Source organism: Rana temporaria, chromosome 7 (assembly GCF_905171775.1).
Source record: "Rana temporaria chromosome 7, aRanTem1.1, whole genome shotgun sequence".
NCBI classification, from domain to species: domain Eukaryota; kingdom Metazoa; phylum Chordata; class Amphibia; order Anura; family Ranidae; genus Rana; species Rana temporaria.
In genome coordinates, this window is record NC_053495.1 from 205,817,079 (window position 1) to 205,840,854 (window position 23,776).

Genomic DNA, 23,776 nt, shown 5'->3' on the forward strand with positions numbered 1-23,776 from the left:
CGATCCCGGCCCCCCCCCCGCTCAACAACTTCGACCCCCCCCCCCCGCTTCTTGGCTTGAGGGGGCCCCTCAATCAACACTCAAGCCCAGGGGCCCCCACCACCCTGAGTCCTGCCCTGTGTATGTGTGTATATGTATGTATGTGTATATATATATGTGTATATATATATATATATATATATATATATATATATATATATATATATATATATATATATATATATATATATATATATATATATATATATATATATATATATATATATAATAATTTATTTATAAAAAGCTGAACACCAAGTAGGTATTCCATATTCACTAAAGCTCCTTTGGCCATACTGCTCCTTGTGGGTCTGTTTTATCACGTTTTTGGGGTTGTGTTTGAAATGTGCAAAGAGAGATCACACAAATACTTAAAAGTATCACTTTTTTTTTAAAGATCATGACAGATAAAGATAAGGAAAAGATCGAGAATATTAAACTAAAGATGCTGTTTCCGCCATGGAGTCCTATTTGCTGTTACGCAACATGGGCAGATGATCAGTTCAGACTCTTGCATGGTTGCAAACTCTGGTGTGAGACTAATGCCGCGTACACACAATTGGTTTAACCGATGAGAATGGTCTGATGGACTGCTTTCATTGGTTCAAACGGATCGTGTGTGGGCGCCATCGGTTATATAACCATTGGTTAAAAAAAAGCCAACTTGCTTTAAATTTAACTAATGGATTCCTAACCGATGGGAAAAAAATTGATCGTTAGTAGGCACAACCATCGGTTAAAAATCCACGCATGCTCAGAATCAAGTCGACGCATGCTTGGAAGCATTGAACTTTGGTTTTTCAGCACGTCGTTGTGTTTTACATCACCGCGTTTTGACACAATAGTTTTTTTTTAACCGATGGTGTGTAGGCGCGATGGACCATCAGTCAGCTTCATTGGTTAACCGATGAAAACGGTCCATCGGTCCGTTCTCATCGGATGGACTGATTGTGTGTACGCGGCGTAACTTGTTCCAGCTTGGGCAATGGTATTTAGACTTGTTATAGTGGTTGTAAAATTAAAAACAAAATAAAAACCCTAAAAGACAAAGGCATAATGAGCTAGTATGTATAGCATACTAGCCAATTATGAATTACTTTCCTTGGATTGAAGCCCCGGCATCTCTCCCGGAGTGACTTATGGGTATCGCGGTTCCGGCGCTGTGATTGGCCGAAGCCGCGATGATGTCACTCCCAACACACAGACTGAAGCAACGGCACATAGATGCCATTGCTTCAGTTTGCTTTACTGCGCATGTGCTTGATGACATTGGCACATGCAGGGGACACGGGATATATCCTAAACCCTGCAGGTTTAGGAGATATCCTGGGTAGCTACAGGTAAGCCTTAATCTAGGCTTACCTGTAGCATAAATTGGTTGTAAAGGGTTTACAACCACTTTAAAAAGGAACAGACAAACCCCCAAGCCAACTCTATTTGCAATATGACCCCTCAATGACTTGGTCAATTAACAATGACATTCCTTTGGTAAAGCTATGCTTCTGTCCTTATCTGCCCTCCTTAACCAGGATATTGGAGGCTTTATTAGATATTTGTGATACCAATCTTAATAAAGAATTTAAAATATGCAATTTCCCTATCGGGGTCACAGGAGTGCAGAACATGGTTCTGCACTCCTGTGACCCAGGTTAAACTGACAGTGGGCTAAATCCCGCTGTTGGCTGACGTCACAGGGCCGGTCCAGACACTGGAGGGAGCCTCTCGGTGCCAGCAGCTCCCACCACAGTCCACGACTTTCTTGAACACTGGAGGGCCATAGCATACTGTATATACGCATAGGCGTGCACACAGGGTGTGCCAGGTGTGCCTGGGCACACCCTAATCACCATGTGGTGCGCAGATTTCCCCTGCTGCTTGGCTGCAAGGAAAAGGGACCGGAGAATCTCTGTCCTCAGTTTCTTTCTTTTTCTCCAAAGTGAGACATCATGGACCTGTTTAGACTCCTGGTATTTCACCAAAGCCCCCCCAATGGGGCTCAGAATTTTTTTTGTAAAAAAAAAATAATAATAATAACAAAAAATGTAAAAAAAATTTAAAATAATAATAATAAAAACATGTAAAAATAAATAATTCATAATAATAATAATAATAAGAATAAAATAATAATACATTTAAAAAATAATAATAAAAAATGTAAAAATAATAATAATAATAATAAAAAAATGTAAAAATAATAATAATAATTAAAAAAATTGTAAAAAAAATAAAATTGTAATAAAAAAAAAAACTGCTGACACTGTCCATGGCCCTGCTGCCCTATTTATATTTAGACACAGGTATGTATGTTTGAGATTTGGGGTGCACACCCTAATGCAATAGGCTGCGCACACCTATGTATATACGGTAAATTTATAGACATAAGTAAACTTCAACGCACAAAAGATTTAGAGACCTGGCAGCTGCTCAGTGATCTCCTTGATATTCAAATTTCCAACATATGCAACAAATTATCATCAAGTGCTCGCCTCAGAAATATATAAATAGGCTATATTGCAAGTCATGTGATCTACGTATAATCGCCCAAATAAATCCAAGGGGACATTGCATTTTAATGTTTACTGGTTAGAACATTTTAAATAACACGAGATGTTTGTATCCTTTTTTAAAAACTGCCATCTGGTGTTGTACATCATATCATCGCAATACCGCATATTAGTTTGAAGAGGAGCGCTCGATGGTAATTTATTGTACATATTGGAACTTAATTACCTCTAGAATGACTCGGCTAATAGTAGTTTAGTCACGTTAAACTGTTTCTGTAATGCTGAAGATGTTTTGTAGCTTCTCCCAAGCCACTTCTTCAGTTCTAACGAGTGCCAGGAAGATACCACGTCCTTTATATCTACACAGCGTGCTCTTCAAACTCCATCGGTGAGAATCCACCCCACCCCACCCCAGTATTTTTTACTTTCTGTTTTAGAACCTATTAAAAATAAATAAATAGAGTGGAATATTTTCGCTATCTTCAACTTCGCCATTGGATCTCCTCTCTGACGCAATGATACTTTTCCTTACCAGAAAACCCCCTTCGAGCAAACGTGCCTACATTCTCCAGGGTCACCGGGCACTATATCCTTGATTTACTCCTCCCTTAAAGTGGAGGTTCCATCAAAAAAACTATTTTGCTTTAAACTGTAGCTTACGACTAAAAAAGAAAAAAAAAAAAAGAAAACATTTTTTTTTTCACGATGCCCACAAGCAAAATGAATACGGTGTAGATATAGTTTTATAAACTATCTTTTTTGAATATCTATGCGGATCGGCAGCGGATTGTAAAATAGTAAGTGACCAGATTTATATTATAAAAACGCAGGATGAAAGGACATACATTTAAAAAATGCTAATTGTGGTTGGAACTCCACTTTAACTCGAGTGGGACCTCAACCTCCTTATCTTTTTATTTTTTATTTTTTATTTATTCAAAGCAGGTAAAAAACTGGCCCACATGGCCCCCGACAGCACACAAAAATTGTACAGCATCCAACAGAACACCGCTCATTGGAGAACAATAACAGCCTGTTGGAACAGATGTGCAGGTCCTTAATAGTCCTCTGATAACAGGAAAAGGGAGCCCACTGCCCATCGGGGAGCCCACTAAGGGACCCCCTATATGGTGGGTCCCGCGTCCCCGCAGAGCTTCAAGTCCACTGTGTGTATACTCCAGAGAATCCAGGGCCAATGGGACCAGTTCCCCCCACATTTTCTAAGGTGAAGATTGAGATTAGAGCGAAATTAAGAAAAGAAGGGAAGTCAAGCTTGAAAGGAAGAGTCGCAAGCGGGGGAGATGCGCCTAGGGCGCTCCTCCCCAAAATCAACCTCCTTATCTTATGTCCTCAAATGGGAAAGGGACTTATCCCGCATCGACCTCTGCATACAGTATGAGTACCAGGATTCAGATCGCACACAAATGTACCCCCAATGTAATGGAAATGTCAGTAGGGGTCGGACCTGATGGCACTTATGCTCTGAGGCTGCTGGAGGCAACTTGTTCACTTTACCTGTAACATCTCCTTGTTTTTTCTCACCAGGCAATGGGCAGGAGGCAGAACACAAGAAAGACCTGCACATTTCCTTCAGCCGCCAGTCTTCCCTGCAGGATTTGAGCTCCAGCCGTCGTCTGCGCTGTCCGGTCTACGTATATAACTGCTCGCTGGAGGCCTTACGGGAGCAGCTGGTCAGCCCCAGGCAACAGAGACTCTGCTGTGACATCTTCTTCAGGTCAGTTCAGTTTCCTGCCATCCAAACTGCTGGGCAGGATTTTAATAGACAGGTATCTGCACCCCCCTCCCCCCTGAAAGGTGTCAAATGTGACACCGGAGGGGGGGAGGGTTCCGATCAGCGGGAGTTCCACTTTAGGGTGGAGCTCCGCTTTAAGTGCATTTAGCAGATTGCACACACTTGAGTCTCCTTGTATTTGGCTTACAGTGGTTGGCACAAAGTTTCATATTACCGCATTTATCGGCATATAACACGCACAGGTGTATAACACGCACCCTAACTTTAAGGCCCCGTACACACGATAGAATCCATCCGCTGAAAAATCCCAGCAAATGGGTTTCAGCGGATAGATCCTATGGTGTGTACACGCCAGCGGATCTGTTTCCGCGGATATTTATCCCCTGGGATGGATTCCAGCAGATCGAATATTTGCTGACATGCCAAACAAATCCATCTGCTGGAATCCATCCCAACGGATGGATCCGCTGGTCTGTATAGACTCACTCGCATGCGTGGAATTCCTTATATGACAGCGTCACGCCGTTGCCGCGATTATGACGCGGCGACGGCGCGACACGTCATCGCCAGAGGATTTCGGCACGGATTTCAATGCGATGGTGAGTACACTCCATCGCATTAAAATCTGCTGAAATCCTCGAGAGGATTTATCCACGGAAACGGTCCGCTGGACCGTATCCGCGGATAAATCCTCCCGTGTGTATAGGGCCTCAGAGGGAAGTTTCAGGAAAAACACTTTCCCTAGCCCCCTGCGTATAACACGCAGGCACAGTTTACCCTCCGTTTTCAGGGTAAAAAAGTGAGTGTTATACGCCAATAAATACAGTACTTCCCACCCAAGGTTACCGACTTACCAGGCTGAGACTTTCTTCTCTCTTAGAAACAGTCAGTTAAGCGGCCATAGGTGGATTGAATCTGGCCAGTCTAGCATGGACTGTCTGAGATTTAATCCATCTATGGGCAGGCTGGTTGTAGCCAAATCGATTCATCGATCGACCTGGGTACAACTAGCCTGTCTGATTATTATTTTTTTCTTCATGCAGTTACTACCGACGGCTATAGCTGATAGCAGTAATCATGTGTTCTGCCAGAATGCTCCCCGCGCCAAATGCCCACTCCTCCCTGATAGCAGAGAATGCTTCCCTCATCCCACCACTGGTAGAACACAATACCCCCCGTGAACGCTGACTGTCTGCAACCAAGAAAAATCGCATCATCTATAGCAGGGGTCTCCAAACTTTTCAAACAAAGGGCCACTTTATTGTCCTTCAGACTTTAGGAGGGCCGGATAGTGGCCAGCGGGGGCAGAAAATGTCCCGGGCCAAGCACCAGTGACAAAAAAATATGGCCTCAGGGTTGGTGGTCAGTAGGAGGAGGCGTAGGGCCCCCATCAGTAGGAGGAATAGTATCCCATCATTGTTATCAGTAGAAGGAATTGTGCCCCCTTGTTGGTGTCAGTGGAAGGAATAGTGCCTCATATCAGTTGGAGGAATAGTGCCCCAAGGGCCGCATAAAGGCTAGCAAAGGGCAATATCGGGCCCTCGGGCCGCAGTTTGGAGACCCCTGATCTATAGCTTGCCTTAGTGCATGCTGATAATTGGCACAGTTTTCCATTTTTTGGGCCCCCTGTAGGTGTCAGTGGTAACCTTGAGACGCAAGGCACCTAAAAAAATACCTGACAAGGGCAGTCTTGCCACCTCTTCAACCTTTTTTAACTCGTTTAGCTTGTTATTATTTGCTTGTTAATTAAACTATAAGAAATGCATTATAACCGCTAAGCACATCTTCTTCAAGCATGTATACTTTTATCATTTCATAGTATGAGAAATATCTTGGACATATATAGATATATAATGACTTGTCAATCGATGTGCAAAAATTGTTCTTTAGGAAAAATGGCACCCACCACACGGAGCACCTGGCTGGCATCTGAGGTTTTAAGGGGGTGCACACTATATAATTGGTTACCGCTGGCGTACACAACCCATTTAAACCCTAAGAGCTTGCTGCCCGGTCCTCCACTCAGAGCACTGATTCCCTGAGCTGCTAACGCTATCCTCTCTCCCCCAGCGAGTTTAGACAAGAGTCAATGTCGTGGGAAATCTTCCAGGAGGTGCAGTCCAGGTAGTATGAAGACGCAGTGCTGCTTTGCGTATGCAGGAGATGGACTGGGAGGAAACTGGGTGCTGGGTGCGGCATTTGGTAGCGTGGCCTTGTGGGGGACAGTGTAACCTTTTTGCTTAAGCTGCATGTGCAGAACACGAGTGTGTGACCGGTGTGCTGCTGGAGCTGTCCTTTACTATTTATAACTTACATACATGGTTCTATGTACTAATGAGATGGTTTGTGTTCAGTTCTGCTGGAATCCACCAAAGCCAATCGGATACTTACCTGCATCATGTAAACCAGGGGTGTTTGAATTAAAATTCGCTGAGGTTCGGCTAGTAAAAAAAATTCATAAGAGTTGCAAATCTTATATTTGTGCTACAACTCAGTCCCCTCTCCCCATACCCTTTACATCCAGGTTCCCCTTCATATTAGAGCCCCCCTTTTCACCATACTCTCCTTGAAGTAACTATGCAATCATTTACAATCTAATATAAACTATATAATTATTGCATACATGTATTAACTTGCTTATCCCTATAATAATCTAGTCTATAAGAGTCTGATAAGCACAATGATATAACAAACACATCTGCTTGGTGAAAATGTTACATTTATTTCCCAAGAAAATAGGAATATCACACACTAAACAGCAGATATCTACAGAGCATACAACAACAATAAAACAGTAAAGATACTCATCACATCCTCTAGAACAGTGTTTCCCAACTCCAGTCCTCAAGGCACACCAACAGGTCATGTTTTCAGGATTTCCCTCCGATGAAACGGCTGTGGTAATTACTAAGGCAGTGAAACTGATCAAATCACCTATGCAAAATAATGGAAAGCCTGAAAACCTGACCTGTTGGTGTGCCTTGAGGACTGGAGTTGGGAAACACTGCTCTAGAATAGACTTGTTGGCTGGTCTCAACATGGTAAAAGAATCTGGGCCGCATGGCTTAGGCCCAAACCCGCATCCAGAGCAAGGTCTCAAGATGGTAAAAGCCAGCCTCGAAAGAGACCGAACTCCTTTCTTTGTGTACTTTTTACCCCAACATTCAAACCCACTCGTAACCACCCCTATTTGCATCTTATCCAAGGAGATATTTCCAAAGGTAGTCCTTGTAATATATTATATTGGCCTTTTGGGGCAGCATTGTCCATATCATCTCTATGAGCCCTGGGCCGTCTTAGCTAGTCCTTATTCTCTTTGAAGCTTGCCTGCAGAGTGGTAATTACTGATCCTCATCTTATTGTCCTAGCCAGACAGGAGCCAGGCCCCCTTGCTATGCAGATTCAGCTTGGGGCCATCTGCCAGCATCTGGCTGATCTTTGGGAATAGGAAACAGATATGTAGAACCTCCAGAAATATGACATTAGACAATATTGCCTTCCAACACTCCTCCTAACATCACATTCCCCCCATTACATTACATCCCCCCCCCTTACATCACAGTCCCTTTCACTTTACAGCCTCCTCTGAATCAACCCCCACCTTCCAATCACAACAGCCCCCTTCCTCCCCTTTACAATCAAAATTTAAGCAGGCAAATGTCAGGAGGTGTGGTAGGTCTGAACAGGTTGTCTAACTTTTCATGTTAACAGGCTGGTGATTGGTTGCTAGGACCACCCTGTGTCTTAGCAACCAATCACCTGCTTGTTAACCCGCCAAGACCTGCAGCGCCTTAACCAACAACTCGCTTGTTAATGCCCCTTTTCATAGAAATGTTCCGGGTTGGGTCCGCCCTTTCCGTTTTTCAGGACAGACCGGATGGGACCATCAATAGGCTCTCTATAGAGCGGCCGCCAAAAACAGACGATCCATTCAAACAGACGGATGTATCGTCTTTGAATGGATCGTCTGTTTTTAGCAGCTGCTCTATAGAGAGCTATGGACGATCCAATCTGGTCCACCTGAAAAACAGAAAGGGCAGACCCGACCGGAACATTTCTGTGAAAGGGGCCTTTGATCGGATTGGATGACAGTTGGATGGAAACGGACAGTCGGTCTGTTTCTATCCGACCGCCCCCATAGAGAAGAGCGGGCTGTGTCATCCGTAGGATCAGCGGAGAGAGATCCCCAAGCAGGTGGATCTGCTGGATGGAGTACATCCCATGTAAAGGGGGGACCTAATTGAGAAGCTGCCCCCTGTCCAGATCTGCTACACCTTCAGCCCTCTGGCTGCTATGAGGATGATAGATGCGGTGGAAAAGAGGAGAGATGAATTGGAAGACACAACTAGGAAGGGGACAACTAGGTGGCCAAGGTCCAGAATAGACCTGTCGCTCGGTTCGGGTGCAGTCCGAGTGATGCCTAAACCAATATAGAGCAAGATTGCTTTTATATGTAGCAATTAGGGTTGTCCCAATACCGATACCAAGCATTTGCCCTTGTACTCGGGCAAATGCTCCCGATGCTTCACCCGATACTTGTACTGTTAGCGGTGATCAGTGCATGGGGAAGTTACAAGCACCGATCACCGCTGTATAGATTTAAAAGTAATTTCTCCGCTTCTCTCTCTTCCCCCCCCAGCTTTCAGCTGCTTTAAAATCAGCGGTGATCGGTGCTTGTAACTCCCCCACACACGATCACCGCTGACTGTCCCGTGTCCTCCTCCAGCCCCCCTCCGTTTTGCTGCAGTCTCCCTCCCTTCATGTCCCCCGCCGTGTTTCTCTCTCCCTCCGTGTCCCCCCGTGTTTCTCTCTCCCTCCGTGTCCCGCCGTGTTTCTCTCTCCCTCCATGTATCCCTCCGTGTCCCCCCGTGTTTCTCTCTCCCTCCGTGTCCCCCCGTGTTTCTCTCTCCCTCATTGCTCCTCCTCCACCCCCTGGAACTGTCAGGATGGAGAGCGGGGTAGGAGCCGGTAAATCCGGCTCCTTACTGCTCCGAATGGACAGAGTCGGTGATCACTGACTCTGTCTATTCACATAACTGAAACATCGTAAACTGTGATTACAATGTTTCAGTTTATGAATGGAGAGAAGCGGCTGTCTTCACTCCATTAATTTTCAGCGCAGCTAATGGTGCTGAGAAAGGGACTGGGGAATCTGTGTCCTTAGTCCCTTTCTCTGTCTCAAAGGGGAGATGTCAGAGGTCTGTTAAGACCCCTGATATCTCACCAAAGCCCCCCAACAGGGCTGAAAAAATAAATGAATAAAAATAAAAAATAATAAAAAAAATGATTGTAGAAAATAATAAAAAAAATAAAAGAAAAAACACTGACACGGTCCACCCCCCCCCCCCCCCTAAAAAAAAAAGAGAGCATTATAAATAATAATTATGTGCATGCTTCGAAACACAAAGAAACGCCCCCGCCATGCTTCCATTGTGATGTCATCACTGCCAAGGGAGGCCAATGGAAGCATGGCGGTGGCATTTCTTTGTGTTTCGAAGCATGCACACTCCTTTCTCAAACCCTGGGCTTCTTCATCTGATGTCTGTAGGTTTTCCCCGCTGTGGGCGGAGTCCTAGAGCAAAATCGAGTCAGGTTGAGCACTGCTTAACCATTGACAGGAAGCTTTGTATTTTCTGAATGAGTACAAGTCTTCCTCTGAATGGCTCAAGTGGAGTTTCCTTTATTATGCGCCCATCTCTCCACTTCAGCCAGTCATAGGAAGCTTTGTACTCAATAAAATAAAGCTTCGTACTCAGAAAATGCAAAGCTGCCTGGGAATGGGCTGAGCAGTGCTCCTCCCGGCTCGATTTTGTTCCGAGACACCCACAGCTGGGGATGCCTACAGACATGAAGGTGAAGAAGACATGCTTGCCTTATTCCTTCTATGCTAAGATGTGGCTAGTCTGGGTTCCAGCACCTGAACACACTGCACAATGTTTTTTTTTTTTTTTATTTTATTACGTTCCTAATGTCTGCTGTTGGCTTGTGTTGGTATTGGTATTGTTTTTGTCACGTTCAGAATTTGTAGAGTCTGAAGTTTTTAAGTGATACCTTTTTTATTTGTTAACTCAAGTTTATCAAAGATGCAAGCTCCCTTCCTCAGATTCCTTGAGAATTCTATAAAGCCTGAGAAAGGGATGTAAAAGCTGGTGGCATCTTTAGACCTCTTTCACATTGAGGCGTGGAGCCGTCTATAGCGGCTATACCGTCGTATTTACCGCGATATTCGGGCGCTAGCTGTGAGGTTTTAACCCCCGCTAGCGGCCGAAAAAGTGTTAACCCCCGCTAGTGGCCGAAAAAGTGTTGCGGGCGGTATTACCGCGCTTTCCCATTGATTTCAATGGGAAGGCGCGGTATAGGAGCGGTGAACACACCGCTCCTATACCGCGGTAAAGATGCGGCTAGCAGGACTTTTGGAGCGCTCCTGCTAGCGCACCGCTTCAGTGTGAAAGCCTTCGGGCTTTCACATTGAACACTACAGGGCATGATTTTTCATGCGGTATAGCAGCGCTATTTTTAGCGCTGTACCTCATGAAAAACGCCTCAATGTGAAAGGGGCCTTAGTAACTTCAGGTAGTTTTTTTTTTTTCAAAATTGTCGCTCTATTTTTGTTTATAGCGCAAAAACTAAAAAACGCAGAGGTGATCAAATACCACCAAATGAAAGCTCTATTTGTGGGGAAAAAATGACGCCAATTTTGTTTGGGAGCCACGTCACACGACCGCGCAATTGTCCGTTAAATGGACGCAGTGCCGAATCGCAAAAAGTGCTCTGGTCTTTGACCAGCAATATGATTCGGGGGTTAAGTGGTTAAACTTGTCTAACCCTTCCTCCAGGCTATCCAAAAAGTTTTGCCTATACATACACTTCAATTAGGAACTGCAACCTGTGTGGTTGTGCAGTGGGATTTTTATATAGGACTGTACATTATCTGAGGCTCTTTTGGTAGGTAAAGCAGTAAAATTCTATGTATTTCAAGTTGTATATTCAGCTGTTTGCTTGGAGTTTTTATTTAACATGACTACATACAGTGCCGTGCAAAAGTATTCACCCCCCCCCCTTGGCATTTTTCGTGTTTTGTTGCCTCACAACCTGGAATTAACACGGATTGTTTGAGGATTTGCATCATTTTATTTACAGAACACGCCCACAAAAAGATGTTTTTTTTTAAATTATTTTATTGTGAAGCAAACAACAAATAGGACAAAATAACAGAAAAGGTGTCAATGTGCATAACTATTCACCCCCCCTAAAGTCAATACTTTGTAGAGTCGCCTTTTGCGGCAATCACAGCTCCAAGTCTCTTTGGATAAGTCTCTATGATCTTCCCACATCTCACCACTGGGATTTTTGCCCATTCCTCCTCCTTGCAGAACTTCTCCAGCTCCTTCAAGTTGGATGGTTTGCGCTTGTGAACAGCAATCTTTAAGTCTGACCACAGATTTTCTATTGGATTGAGGTCTGGGCTTTGACTAGGCCATTCCAACACATTTACATGTTTCCCCTTAAACCACTCAAGTGTTGCTTTAGCAGTGAGTTTGGGGTCATTGTCCTGCTGGAAGGTGAACCTCAAATCACACACACTCAAGAATATTCGTGTATTTACCACCATCCATTTTTCCCTCAACCCTGACCAGTTTCCCAGTCCTGACTGCTGAAACATCCCCACAGCATGATGCTGCCACCACCATGTTTCACAGTGGGGATGGTGTTCTTTGGATGATGGGATGGGTTGGGTTAGCGCCAGACATAGCGTTTTCTTTGATTGCCAAAAAGTTCAACTTTAGTCTCATCAGACCAGAGCACCTTCCTCCATACATTTCGGGAGGCTCCCACATGCCTTTTTTCGCAAACTCAAAACGCGCCATTTCGTTTTTTTGCTGAAAGTAATGTCTTTCTTCTGGCCACTCTGCCATAAAGCCCAACTCTATGGAGTGTACGGCTTGTTGTCGTCCTATGTACAGATACTCCAGTCTCTGCTGTGGAACTCTGCAGCTCCTCCAGGGTCACCTTAGGTCTTTGTGCTCCTCTCTGATTAATGCCCTCCTCGCCCGCTCTGTGAGTTTTGGTGTGTGGCCATCTCTTGGCAGGTTTGCTGTTGTGCTGTGTTCTTTCCATGTGGTTATGATAGATTTGATGGGGCTCCTAGGGATCATCAAAGATTTAGATTTTTTTTTTTTTTATAACCTAACCCTGACTTGTACTTCTCACCAACATTGTCCCTTCCTTGTTTGGAGAGTTCCTTGGTCTTCATGGCAGTGTTTGGTTAGTGGTGCCTCTTGCTTAGGTGTTGCAGCCTCTGGGGCCTTTCCAATAGGTGTGTCTATGTAATGACAGATCATGTGACACTTAGATTGCACACAGGTGGACATCATTTCACTAATTATGTGACTTCTGAAGGTAATTGGTGGCACCAGAGCTTTTTATGGGCCTCATAACAAAGGGGGTGAATACATACGCACATGACAATTATCAGTTTTTTATTTCTGAAAAATAGTTTTATGTATTTGTAACGGTCACCACCGTTTACAATATTCCATTCCATCGCCCCACGACAGCTTATCTAACAATCCAGCCGACAGGACCCATTTAATTTCTCAGAATAACAAGACAACACACAGCTCTGTTACTGGTTTCAAAATGAATGAATCTTTTAATGGTAAAACTCAGGTTTTTATTCACAACCAAAAAGCATGTTACAGGGACAATGAAACTCTGCACCCCCAAAACATCACACAATGGGGCTTCATACACATTCTTTTAGATAATGACATTCAGGTGAGTTAATTATCTCCCAGACGTCCTGACTCCGACAATAAGCTATTCACCTGCATAATACACATTCCTATGTCAGACGTTCTGTCTCCGACAATAAGCTATTCACACCATACAGTGTCATTAGCATCCACAATGAAAGGTCTTTCAGAAGCCAGACTCAATTAACACCTCAAAGTTAGACATCTGACCTTTACAGACTTAATTAGTACAATAGACACAAAACAGTATTAGCATCACACAATGGACAATGGAATATCTTAGGAGCCCAACTCAATTAACACCTCAACATTCTATTGACCTGTCCATAAGGAACAACTTGTAATATTTCAAGATATCCTGCAAAACATGAATTATCATTAATGTCTCATCTCATGTAATCCGAGATATCAGTTCTCAGTCATCCTATGCCCAAAAGGGACATAGGATGACCCTAGACCCAAGAATCTTTAGTGAAGCTGGCACAGGAGTACCCCACATCCTTCAAAAGTCTCTGGGTGTCCCGGGTCATTCCGTTACAGTATTTATTTTTCTAATTTTACTTCACCGACTTAGACTATTGTGTTCTGATCCATCACATAGAATTCAGATCGAAAAAACATCGAACTAAAGACTGTAATGTAACAAAACAGGTAAAAAGCCAAGGGGGTGAATACTTTTGCAAGTCACTGGAAATAGGTCCTTATGGACACACTCGAAAAACTATTTTTAGTTGTTTTGTTTGCCCTGGAAGCTGAAATAACACCTTAGAAACTAACACACCTACAGGTGATACAGAATGCCCACAAGCTGGACCGTCCTCATGTTGTCATCTCATGTCTATGTGCAAGTCTTTGTTAAGGATGAGCTCCGGCGTGTTCGCATAGAACACGTGCAGAGCCCGCCAGGAAGTCGGCACCCGCGCTGCGCTAATCGCAGCCAGGCAGACATTGTCCGATGCTCGGCTGCAGAGATCGGGAAATGTCTGCCTGGCTGTGATTAGCGCAGCGCGGGTGCCGACTTCCTGGCGGGCTCTGCACGTGTTCTATGCGAACACGCCGGAGCTCATCCTTAGTCTTTGTATAAAGCTGTTTTGGTTTGATTCTTCCAACTATTTTAATCAGTAGGGTTTACTATAAATATGTGCTTGTGGTCATTCTACTAATGACTGTGTAATCTACTCATAAATTAATCTTCTTCATCCTTGCAGGTCTCTGTCGCAAGAACGTCCGACGGCCAGTCCGTTCATTCACCACCGACAAAAGGAACTGGTCAACCACTGCAACCTGCTGCAAGAGCACTATCACCAGTGTTATGTGAAAGGTGGGACTACCTCCTGGCTGGGGGATCTAAAGGATGGGCTTGTAATTATTATTTCCAGGATTGATGCCTGTTTGGGCCCTTTCACACGGGCGGAATGCTCAGATCTGACTGTCAGACGCTCCATACATCTCTATGGAGCGAGGGATGTCAGCGGTGACATGTCCGCTGACATCCGATCCGCTCTGCTAAATCCAGACAGATGGAAACCCTACTTTCCATCCATCTGGCGGATCGTATCAGATGAAACCGGACAGACGGTTAATTTTCATCCGACCCCCCCATAGAGGAAGGCGGAGATCTGACCAGTTCGTTTCTGCACAGCTCAGCGGGGATCAACGGAGCGATCCCCGCTGAGCAAGCAGATGTCTAAAAACGGATCCGCCCGTGTGAAAGGGCACTATAGAGGTTGTAAACCCTTACAGACCACTTTGACCTACAGGTAAGCCCTATATTAAGGCTTACCTGTAGGTGCAAGAAATATCTCCTTCACCTACATGGTTAACCACTTCCCACCCATGCACTAGTAAATTGACGTCCGGGAAGTGGTTCAGTTATCCTGACTGGACATCTATTGACATCCAGCAGGATAACATGCCGGCGCGCGCCCGTGGGGGCCCGCAGGTGATGCGGGGTGTTAGTCTGACACCCTGCATCTCCGATCTCGGTAAAGAGCCTCCGGCGGAGGCTGATCACGATGTAAACAGGAAGAGCCGTTGATTGGCTCTTTCTCACTCGTGTCTGACAGACGCGAGTAGAGGAGAGCCGATCGGCGGCTCTCCTGACGGGGGTATACGCTGATTGTTTATCAGCGTAGCCCCCCCGCGGATGCTCACACTGGACCACCAGGGAAGCCACCAGGACCACCAGGGAAGGGGGCAACATGTGGATGGCCAGGTATGTACCCCATGGCCATCCACATGTTAAAAAATCTTCTCAATAGATGCCAATCGGTGCCCACAAATGGGCACTGACTGGCAACATCGGCACAACATAAAAAAAGTGATGCCCAGCAATGCCACCATTAGTATTAGTGCCACCCATAAGTACCTATTAGTGGCGCCTATGAGTGCCCATTAGTGCCGCCTATGAGTGCCCATCAGTGCCGCCTATCAGTGATCATCAGTGCCGCCTATCAGTGATCATCAGTGCCGCCTATCAGTGATCATCGGTGCCGCCTATCAGTGATCATCCGTGCCGCCTATCAGTGATCATCGGTGCCGCCTATCAGTGATCATCAGTGCCGCCTATCAGTGATCATCAGTGCCGCCTATGATTGCCCATCAGTGCCGCATACCAGCGCCACCTATCGGTGCCGCCTATCAGTGATCATCAGTGCCACCTCATCGGTGCCCATCAGTGCAGCCATATCAGTCCCCGTAATTGAAGAAGAAAACTTACTTATTTACAAAAAAATGCAACGGAAAAAAATTGAAACTTTATTTTTTTCAAAGTTTTCGGTCTTTTTTTAGTTGTTGCGCAAAAAAAAATAATCGCAGAGGTGATCAAATAACACCAAAAGAACGCTCTATTTCTATGAATAAAATTATAAAAATTTCATTTGGGTACAGTGTAGCATGACCGCGCAATTGTCATTCAAATTGCGACAGCGCTGAAAGCTGAAAATTGGCCTGGGCAGGAAGGTGCGTAAGTGCCCGGTATTGAAGTGGTTAAGTAAATATTTGCAAGGAAGACGGCACCGATGTCTATGGCGCGTTACGTGCCATAGACAACGGCACAGACGTACTGAGCGTGCCGCTAGTGAAGGCGATCATGCCGTCACTGCCGGCTCCCGCGGGAATGATGTCATCGCTGCTCCGGCCAGTCACAGCGCCGGAGCAGGGATACCCAGAAGTCACTCCGGGTATCATGGCGGCGACGGAGGAGGTGACCGAGGACCGCTGCGGGGGCTTCGTTCTCGGGTAAGTAAATTCATAATGAGCTAGTTTGCTATGCATACTAGCTCATTATGCCTTTGTTTTGCAGTTTTTTTTTTTGGAGAGGGTTTACTTCCTCTTTAATGATCTTATGTTTATTGTACACGGTTTACACTTAGATGGTGGCGCCCTCGTTCGCTTGTTATTATATGATGCCTCTTTTGTATTGGAATCTCAAGAAGTGTTGTCAGCCCTGCCTAAGTTCTCTCCTGTTGGACTACAAGTCTATTGAGGCCGTTCCCATGATACTAATTTGCCCCCCCTGGTGTTTTTTCAGGCATGTTCAAAGCGCTTCAGCAGTCTCTCTGGGTGTCACACCAAGACCTCCTGACGGCGGTAGACTATTGTGAAGAGCAGCTGCAGGAGGTCGATATCACCAACTTCCTGATGACTCTGTGTGGCCATCTCCGAGGCTTCCGAGAGACGCAGGGGTCTCCCCCCCGACCCTCTATCAATAAGGCCAGCTTCCGCATCGGCAGCCTGGAGCAAGAAGATGAGGTGGCGGCTAAGGACGGGTCTGTCCTGCACTCCGAGTCCAGGTATTGACTACAGACCATCGCAGGTCCCTCTTCATTCTTGTTCACATCCAATGCTTCATGGTATGATTTCTGTTTAAAGGGGTTGTAAAGGTAATTTTTTCCCCCCTAAATATCTTCCTTTACCTTAGTGCAGTCCTCCTTCACTTACCTCATCCTTCCATTTTGCTTTTAAATGTCCTTATTTCTTCTGAGAAATCCTCACTTCCTGTTCTTCTGTCTGTAACTCCACACAGTACTGCGAGGCTTTCTCCCTGGTGTGGAGAAAGCCTCTTGAGGGGGCAAGCAGGAGGGTCAGGACGCTCTCTACTTAGCAGATAGAGAAAGGAGCTGTGTGTTAGTGGGCGTCCTGACACTCCTGCTCGCCCCCTCCCCCCTCAAGAGGCTTTCTCCACACCAGGGAGAAAGCCTCGCATTACTGTGTGGAGTTACAGACAGAAGAACAGGAAGTGAGGATTTCTCAGAAGAAATAAGGACATTTAAAAGCAAAATGGAAGGATGAGGTAAGTGAAGGAGGACTGCACTAAGGTAAAGGAAGCCATTTCTTCCGTTCATGGACTGACACAGCAGCAATTGACCTTAGGGTATTATCCTTCCTTCTAGGAGATTGACTAGGCAGAAAACCGCACTTTAAGTGTTAAAACTTCTCACAGCACAGTACCTCCCAGGGGGCGGGTCCCCCGGGTACATCCCTCACTCTGCCTCATGCAGCCCCAGTTTTTTTCTGCCTAGTGAAAGGAGATGACATTGCTCTTCTGAGCCCATGTGCTCTGGCGATTTTTTTTTTTTTTTTTTCCCCGCTTTTATTTAGTTTTTTTCCTGCATTTTTGGATCCTGGGATCTACAATCAACTGCCGACTCGGTGACAGGCTGGATCCTCGATCCTTGTAGTCCCCCCATGTTCGGCCATCGAGCGTGTGCCGGCCTTTAGCTACGCGCTGGGCCGTCCACGACATGCCCCGTTGCTCCAGGGGTGGCCGGTGAGCTTTACGCTCCAGGGCACACATATGAATGGTCTCTATGGTCGTGTCACAGTGTGCCCGGCCGACAGCCATGCCGTAACTGCGCGGATGTTGGGTCTGTCTGGAATGTCTCCAGCCGGTGGTCGCAGGATGGCTAAGTAGCATTCACTTGCCTTGGCATGGTGGTTCGGCTGGTGCATTCCTGGGGAGGTCGATAGGGGTTTCCTCTCTCCCTTCCTCTCCCTCCTTCCCCGCATTCTGAGAAAATGAAGTTCAATGCTTCTGAGCGTCCGAATTGCTACAGACAATCGGAATTTCCGATCTGATTTTTTTCCGGCGAAAAAAATAGAGAACCTGCTCTCAATCTTTTGCTGGCGGAAATTCCGACAGCAAAAGTCCGATGGAGCCTACACACGGTCGGAATTTCCCGACCAAAAGCTCACATCGGTCTTGTTCTGGCGGAAATTCTGACCGTGTGTACGGGGCATTAGGAGCCTGTAATGCATTGCATCTGTGATCGAGGGTGCAATGTCAGGCTCCAGCAGACTGTTACTACAGCTGTCTGCCTGTACCTTCCATATGGGCAGGCAGTTACTGAAGTCCTGGAACGTCAATAAACTACGAGAGGGCTCGCCAGCATTGAGAACTACAAGCTGTCTGCTGCAATGGCTGATAGTACTTGTAGTCTATTCATTCAGAGTGAATAAATGACGTGGCCTGTGGGCGGAGCCCCGCACAGCTGCGCTCCATTTGGATTGTGAAAGCAGGTTAGGAGAGAGGATCCTGCCTGCTGTCACAATGGGTGTAACATGTTCCTAACAGTGATCTTATCCCTTTAAAGGTGTTGTAGCATCTACGGGTTAGCCAAAGAGTATGTGATCCCCTCTGTCAGTCAGTGGCGGCTGCAGGGAAGAAGAAGGCACCCTCAATAGAAGCTGAGATGCCTGGGAGCGGTGACATCACCTCCTGTGGTTCACCGTTGGTTGGCACTCCGTCCTCTGCCCTGCAGCCACCGCTAGCCGACAGTGTAGCCTGATCAGGTGACTGGATAGGTAATTATATACCGTATTTTCTGGCGTATAAGATGACTTTTTGTACTTCAAATTTCCCCCCAAAAGTCAGGGGTCGTCTTATACGCCGGTACCTGTATGCGCGGCGGGTATCCATTGTTCAAAAGCTGCGCCTCCTCCTGGTGCTGTTCCGTGATAGGCAGAACACTGTTTCCCAGCAGCGCCTCTGTTCAGTGTTCCGCCTATCACGGCTGTCTTCTCATCTTCGGCCTCGGACAAGAGAACATCTGTGATAGGCTGAACACAGGCACTGCTGGGAAACTGAGTGTTCCGCCTATCATGGAACAGCACGAGGAGGAGGCGCGGATTTTAAACAATGGACACCCGCAATCTGACAGAGACTGCATGTCAGGGATAAGGTAAGGGATCGTCCAGGTGAGGCATGTAATGGCACAGGAACAGTGAGGCATGTAATGGCACGGTACAGTGAGGCATGTAATGGCACGGTACAGTGAGGCATGTAATGGCACGGGAACAGTGAGGCATGTAATGGCACGGGTACAGTGAGGCATGTAATGGCACGGGAACAGTGAGGCATGTAATGGCACGGGAACAGTGAGGCATGTAATGGCACGGGAACAGTGAGGCATGTAATGGCACGGGAACAGTGAGGCATGTAATGGCACGGGAACAGTGAGGCATGTAATGGCACGGGAACAGTGAGGCATGTAATGGCACGGGAACAGTGAGGCATGTAATGGCACGGGAACAGTGAGGCATGTAATGGCACGGGAACAGTGAGGCATGTAATGGCACGGGAACAGTGAGGCATGTAATGGCACGGAACAGTGAGGCATGTAATAGCACGGTACATTGAGGCATGTAATGGCACGGTACAGTGAGGCATGTAATGGCACGGGAACAGTGAGGCATGTAATGGCACAAGAACAGTGAGGCATGTAATGGCACAAGAACAGTGAGGCATGTAATGGCACAGTGAAGCAAGGGGGTCGTCTTATAAGGTGAATATATCCCAAAACCAAGATTTTAACTGGGAAAAAGGGGGTCGTCTTGTACGCCGGCAAATACGGTATGCCTTTTTTAGACAGGGTGGTCAACGTGTTAGAAGGGGGGGGGGGGGGGATGTAGCATTTTTAGGATTAGTTTTGTTTGGCCTGGAATTTTCATTTTAAAGAGGTGTTCCAGCCTGGGGAAAACAATTTAAGTCAGCAGCTGCCAATACTGTAGCTGCTAAGTTTTAATATATGAGCACTTGCCTGCCCAGGTAGCCCATGGTGTCGGCACCTCGGCCCATCTTCAGATCGGGTGCTGCCGCTGCCACCTCCTCTATGGCAAACCGGCATTGAAGCCTTTCGGCCTCCCATTGAAGCCTGCGAAGGGTCTATACACCTATGATAAAAATGATAGACCCTTTGACTCCTTGTAAGTGGGCAAACGTTCAAAATCTGGAGGGGGATCAAATCCATTATTTTCCCTGCTGTTCAGGAGCTTGTTGGACCTTAGATTCCGAAACCATCTGCTTTGGTATGGAGATTTTCTCCCTTTGTGGCTATAACATCCTCCACTCTTCTGGGAAGACTAGCCACAAGGTTTTGGAGGGTGTCTGTGTGGATTTTTGTCCATTTGTGAGTTCAGGTATTGATGGGGGGTCAGTAGATGTTTGGCTTGTCACTGCCGGAAGGAAGAACAACTTTCACATGTGTGACTGAGGCAGTTGAACAGAAACAAATTTAGTTGTCGGAAACCATTTAAATCCATAAACTGAATGATCTTCCTTCTTGGTTTCTTCTGCTGATAGTGTGGATACAGAGGAGTGCGGAGAACAGGACCTCCATGTGGCCTCCACCCCGGAACCCGGCGGCATCTACCCGGAGCTGCAGCTGTCTGTCCTGGAATCTGGACATCCATGTGAGGTGTCTCTGGACCTTCATCGGGTCATTCAGGTCTTTATCATCTTCCTCAATCTTGTAACAAAACATTTAAATGCAATTCTTACTCCTTATTGTATAAGAAAATGTAATAATGATACTACCGTGTTCATAAGGACTACCCTCTTCAATATTCAAAACAATTATAAAGTTTATATATAGGATGCTTATAATACAGCACTTTAGAACATGCACTTTAAGGGGTTCTACAGGTTGGATTTAAAATTTTTAGATAACAAACATATTATACTTGCTTGCTCTGCGTAATGGTTTTGCACAGAGCAGCCCCCATAATCTTCTTTTTGGGTCTTTCACCAGCGGTCCTGGCTCCTCCACCCTGCAAAGGGCCCCTGATAGCAAGCACAGAGAGGCCCCCATCCTCTTCTTTTTGGGTCCCTCGCCAGCGGTCCTGGCTCCTCCACCCGGCTAACCAAAAGCAAGCCACTTGCTATGGGGGCACTTGAGCAGACTCATTTCCGAGCCGCGTTCCTGTGATAGGACATTGTCCATTCACACACAGAGCAGGCTCGGCCCCACTCCCTTCTCATTGTCTGTGATTGACAGCAGCAGGAGCCAAAGGCTCTTTCTTCTGTGTGAGCCAATGAGGAGACTGATGTTTGGGGGTTCTAATTAGAGGGAAGGAGATGGCAGTGAAAACCGTGAAAAACACATTAAAACTGCTGTTTTACTTGTAATGCCAACGGCCACCACAAGATGGCGCCAGATCACAGAAGGAAGCTTAGGCCTGCAGAAGGTCGCAAAGCCGCGGCCTCAATTACCAGCGGGCGCGGGCCCGCCGCGATCACACGGCGAGGGAGGTGGGGGCGCACGTGGATACAGGATCCTGTGTCTCCGTGAGCTCCCACGCGGCGGGCCCGGGCCCGACGGTAATTGAGGCCGCGGCTTTGCGGCCTTCTTTAGGCCTAAGCTTCCCCGGGCGCCAGGTCACAATTTCTTTTCGCAATTGCGACCGGGTGCCCGGATTTTGTCGAGGCCTGTGTTAAAGCGGTGGTTCACCCTGCAGAACAACATTTCAGCATAAAATTCGGCATAGTAGCGCGAGCTACAGTATGCCTGTCTTAATTTTTTTTATCCCCGTACTCACAGTGTAATCGTACATAGACGATTCCGTCTGCCGCGGGGAATGGGCGTTCCTAGCAAGAGGGAGGGTGATTGACGGCCGGCTCTGGCACGTCACGCTCCCCGAAGACAGCCGAAGTAGGTCTCGGCTCTTCACCGCGCCTGCGCACAGGCTATGCGCAGGCGCCGTGAAGAGCCAAGCCTATTTCGGCTATTTCCGGAGAAGCGTGACGTGCCAGGGCCGGCCGTCAATCATGCTGCCTCTCCATAGGAACGCCCATTCCCCAGAATCTTCAATATCCAATTGCACAGTGAGTACGGGGATAAAAAAATACAGACAGGCATACTGTAGCTCGCGCTACTATGCCGAATTTAATGCTAGAGGGAAAACAATTTTTTTTTTTTTTTTTTATATAGGGTGAACCCCCGCTTTAAGCAGCCGGTGATCTGCCAATATGGTTTCCGGCTATCGAGATGGTTCCTGTAAGGACTGCGCAGGCGCAATCCTTGCCGACGGAAATCTCAGAACCTCGGCCGGCATCCAGGGCGACGTGGAATTTAAGGAAAGTGGCCAGTCGGCCTCACGTCCTCGCTTCCCTTGGCCGGCTCGCTCCGCTCGCTTGGCCTCCTGGCTCTTTTTTTAACATCATCCAATCCACGGGGATGTTAAGGAATGAGCCTGGATGCCGGCCAAGGTTCGGAGATTTCCGTCGGCAAGGATTGCGCCTGCGCAGTCCTAACAGGAACCATCTGGATAGGGGAACCTTAACGACAAGTCACCGGAACGCGTCGGCTTCCATAACAGTCAGTGGATATGTAAACATTGCCCCTCCCCCTGGACACTCCCCCTTATCCCCTTCTGGTGTAGTGTGGAAGTTCTGTAATCTTAGCCATCCAGCTCCTCTAGGCCAGCCGCCCCCCCCTCTTCTCTCCCCTTCCCTTACCCTTCCCCTCCCCCTCCCCTTCCCTTCCACTCCCCTCCCTTCCCCTCCCCCTCCCTTCCCCTCCTCCACTCCTCTTATTTATTTATTTATTTTTTCTATGTAGGATAAATTTCTGGCCATTGGGAGTCTCCACTTTAAAACGGTGCCTTCAAACCCTCACTATTTCTTCTACTGTCCGTCCTCCCAGAGGAGAGAGGTGAGTGTCCTTAATGTAAGGTGGTATTTCAATGCAATGCAATTTTATTTTTTTACTTTTTCTTTGAATTGTTTCTGGAAAAAAAAAAAATAGAACCCTTAAGCCCTGTACACACGATCGTGTCGTCTGACGGAATCTAATCCGATGGATTTTTTTCATCAGATATCCGATGAAGCTGACTTTCATCAGTCTTGCCTACACACCAGCAGTTAAAAATCCGACCGTGTCCAAACGCGGTGACGTAAAACGCTACGACGTGCTGAGAAAAATTAAGTTTAATGCTTTCCGAGCATGCGTCGACTTGATTCTGAGCATGCATGGATTTTTGAACCGATGGATTTCCACACAGACGATCGTTTTTATTTCTATCGGTTTTTTAACCATAAGAAAAATAAAAAACAGGTTCTATTTATTTTTTTAACCGATGGATAAAAAAAAAAACGATGGGGCCCACACACGATCGGTTCGTCTGATGAAAACGGTCCATCGGTCTGGAACCGATCGTGTGTACAGGGCTTTAGATTACCATAGTTGGTGGCTGATAACTTACAAACCCCTCTTCAGATGTAGAAGTGTCATTCGGTTTTAGCTAAGGAGCGGATCCAGGTTCATACATTCACAAAATAATATGTAATAGTAATACATAAAGGGCCAGATTCACGTATCTGGGCGCATCTTTGTGCGGGCGTAGCGTATCCTATTTACGCTACGCCACCGCAACTTAGACAGGCAAGTGCAGTATTCACAAAGCACTTGCTCCGTAAGTTACGGCGGCGTAGCGTAAATGGGCTG

General features: G+C 46.5%; 1 protein-coding gene across 4 annotated transcripts in view; it reads left to right on the top strand.

The window, feature by feature from the left end:
* SZT2 (SZT2 subunit of KICSTOR complex) overlaps positions 1-23,776 on the top strand; it is a 223,145-nt gene that overhangs the window by 56,507 nt on the left and 142,862 nt on the right. For 3 of the 4 annotated variants that reach the window (XM_040360883.1, XM_040360884.1, XM_040360885.1), the window contains exons 26-31: positions 4,089-4,278; positions 6,367-6,420; positions 14,261-14,373; positions 16,585-16,846; positions 20,635-20,779; positions 22,892-22,984. In XM_040360883.1, the coding sequence (XP_040216817.1) occupies positions 4,089-4,278; positions 6,367-6,420; positions 14,261-14,373; positions 16,585-16,846; positions 20,635-20,779; positions 22,892-22,984 (857 nt within the window). The remainder of the gene's footprint in view (positions 1-4,088; positions 4,279-6,366; positions 6,421-14,260; positions 14,374-16,584; positions 16,847-20,634; positions 20,780-22,891; positions 22,985-23,776) is intronic. The other variant, XM_040360886.1, reaches the window with a different exon arrangement.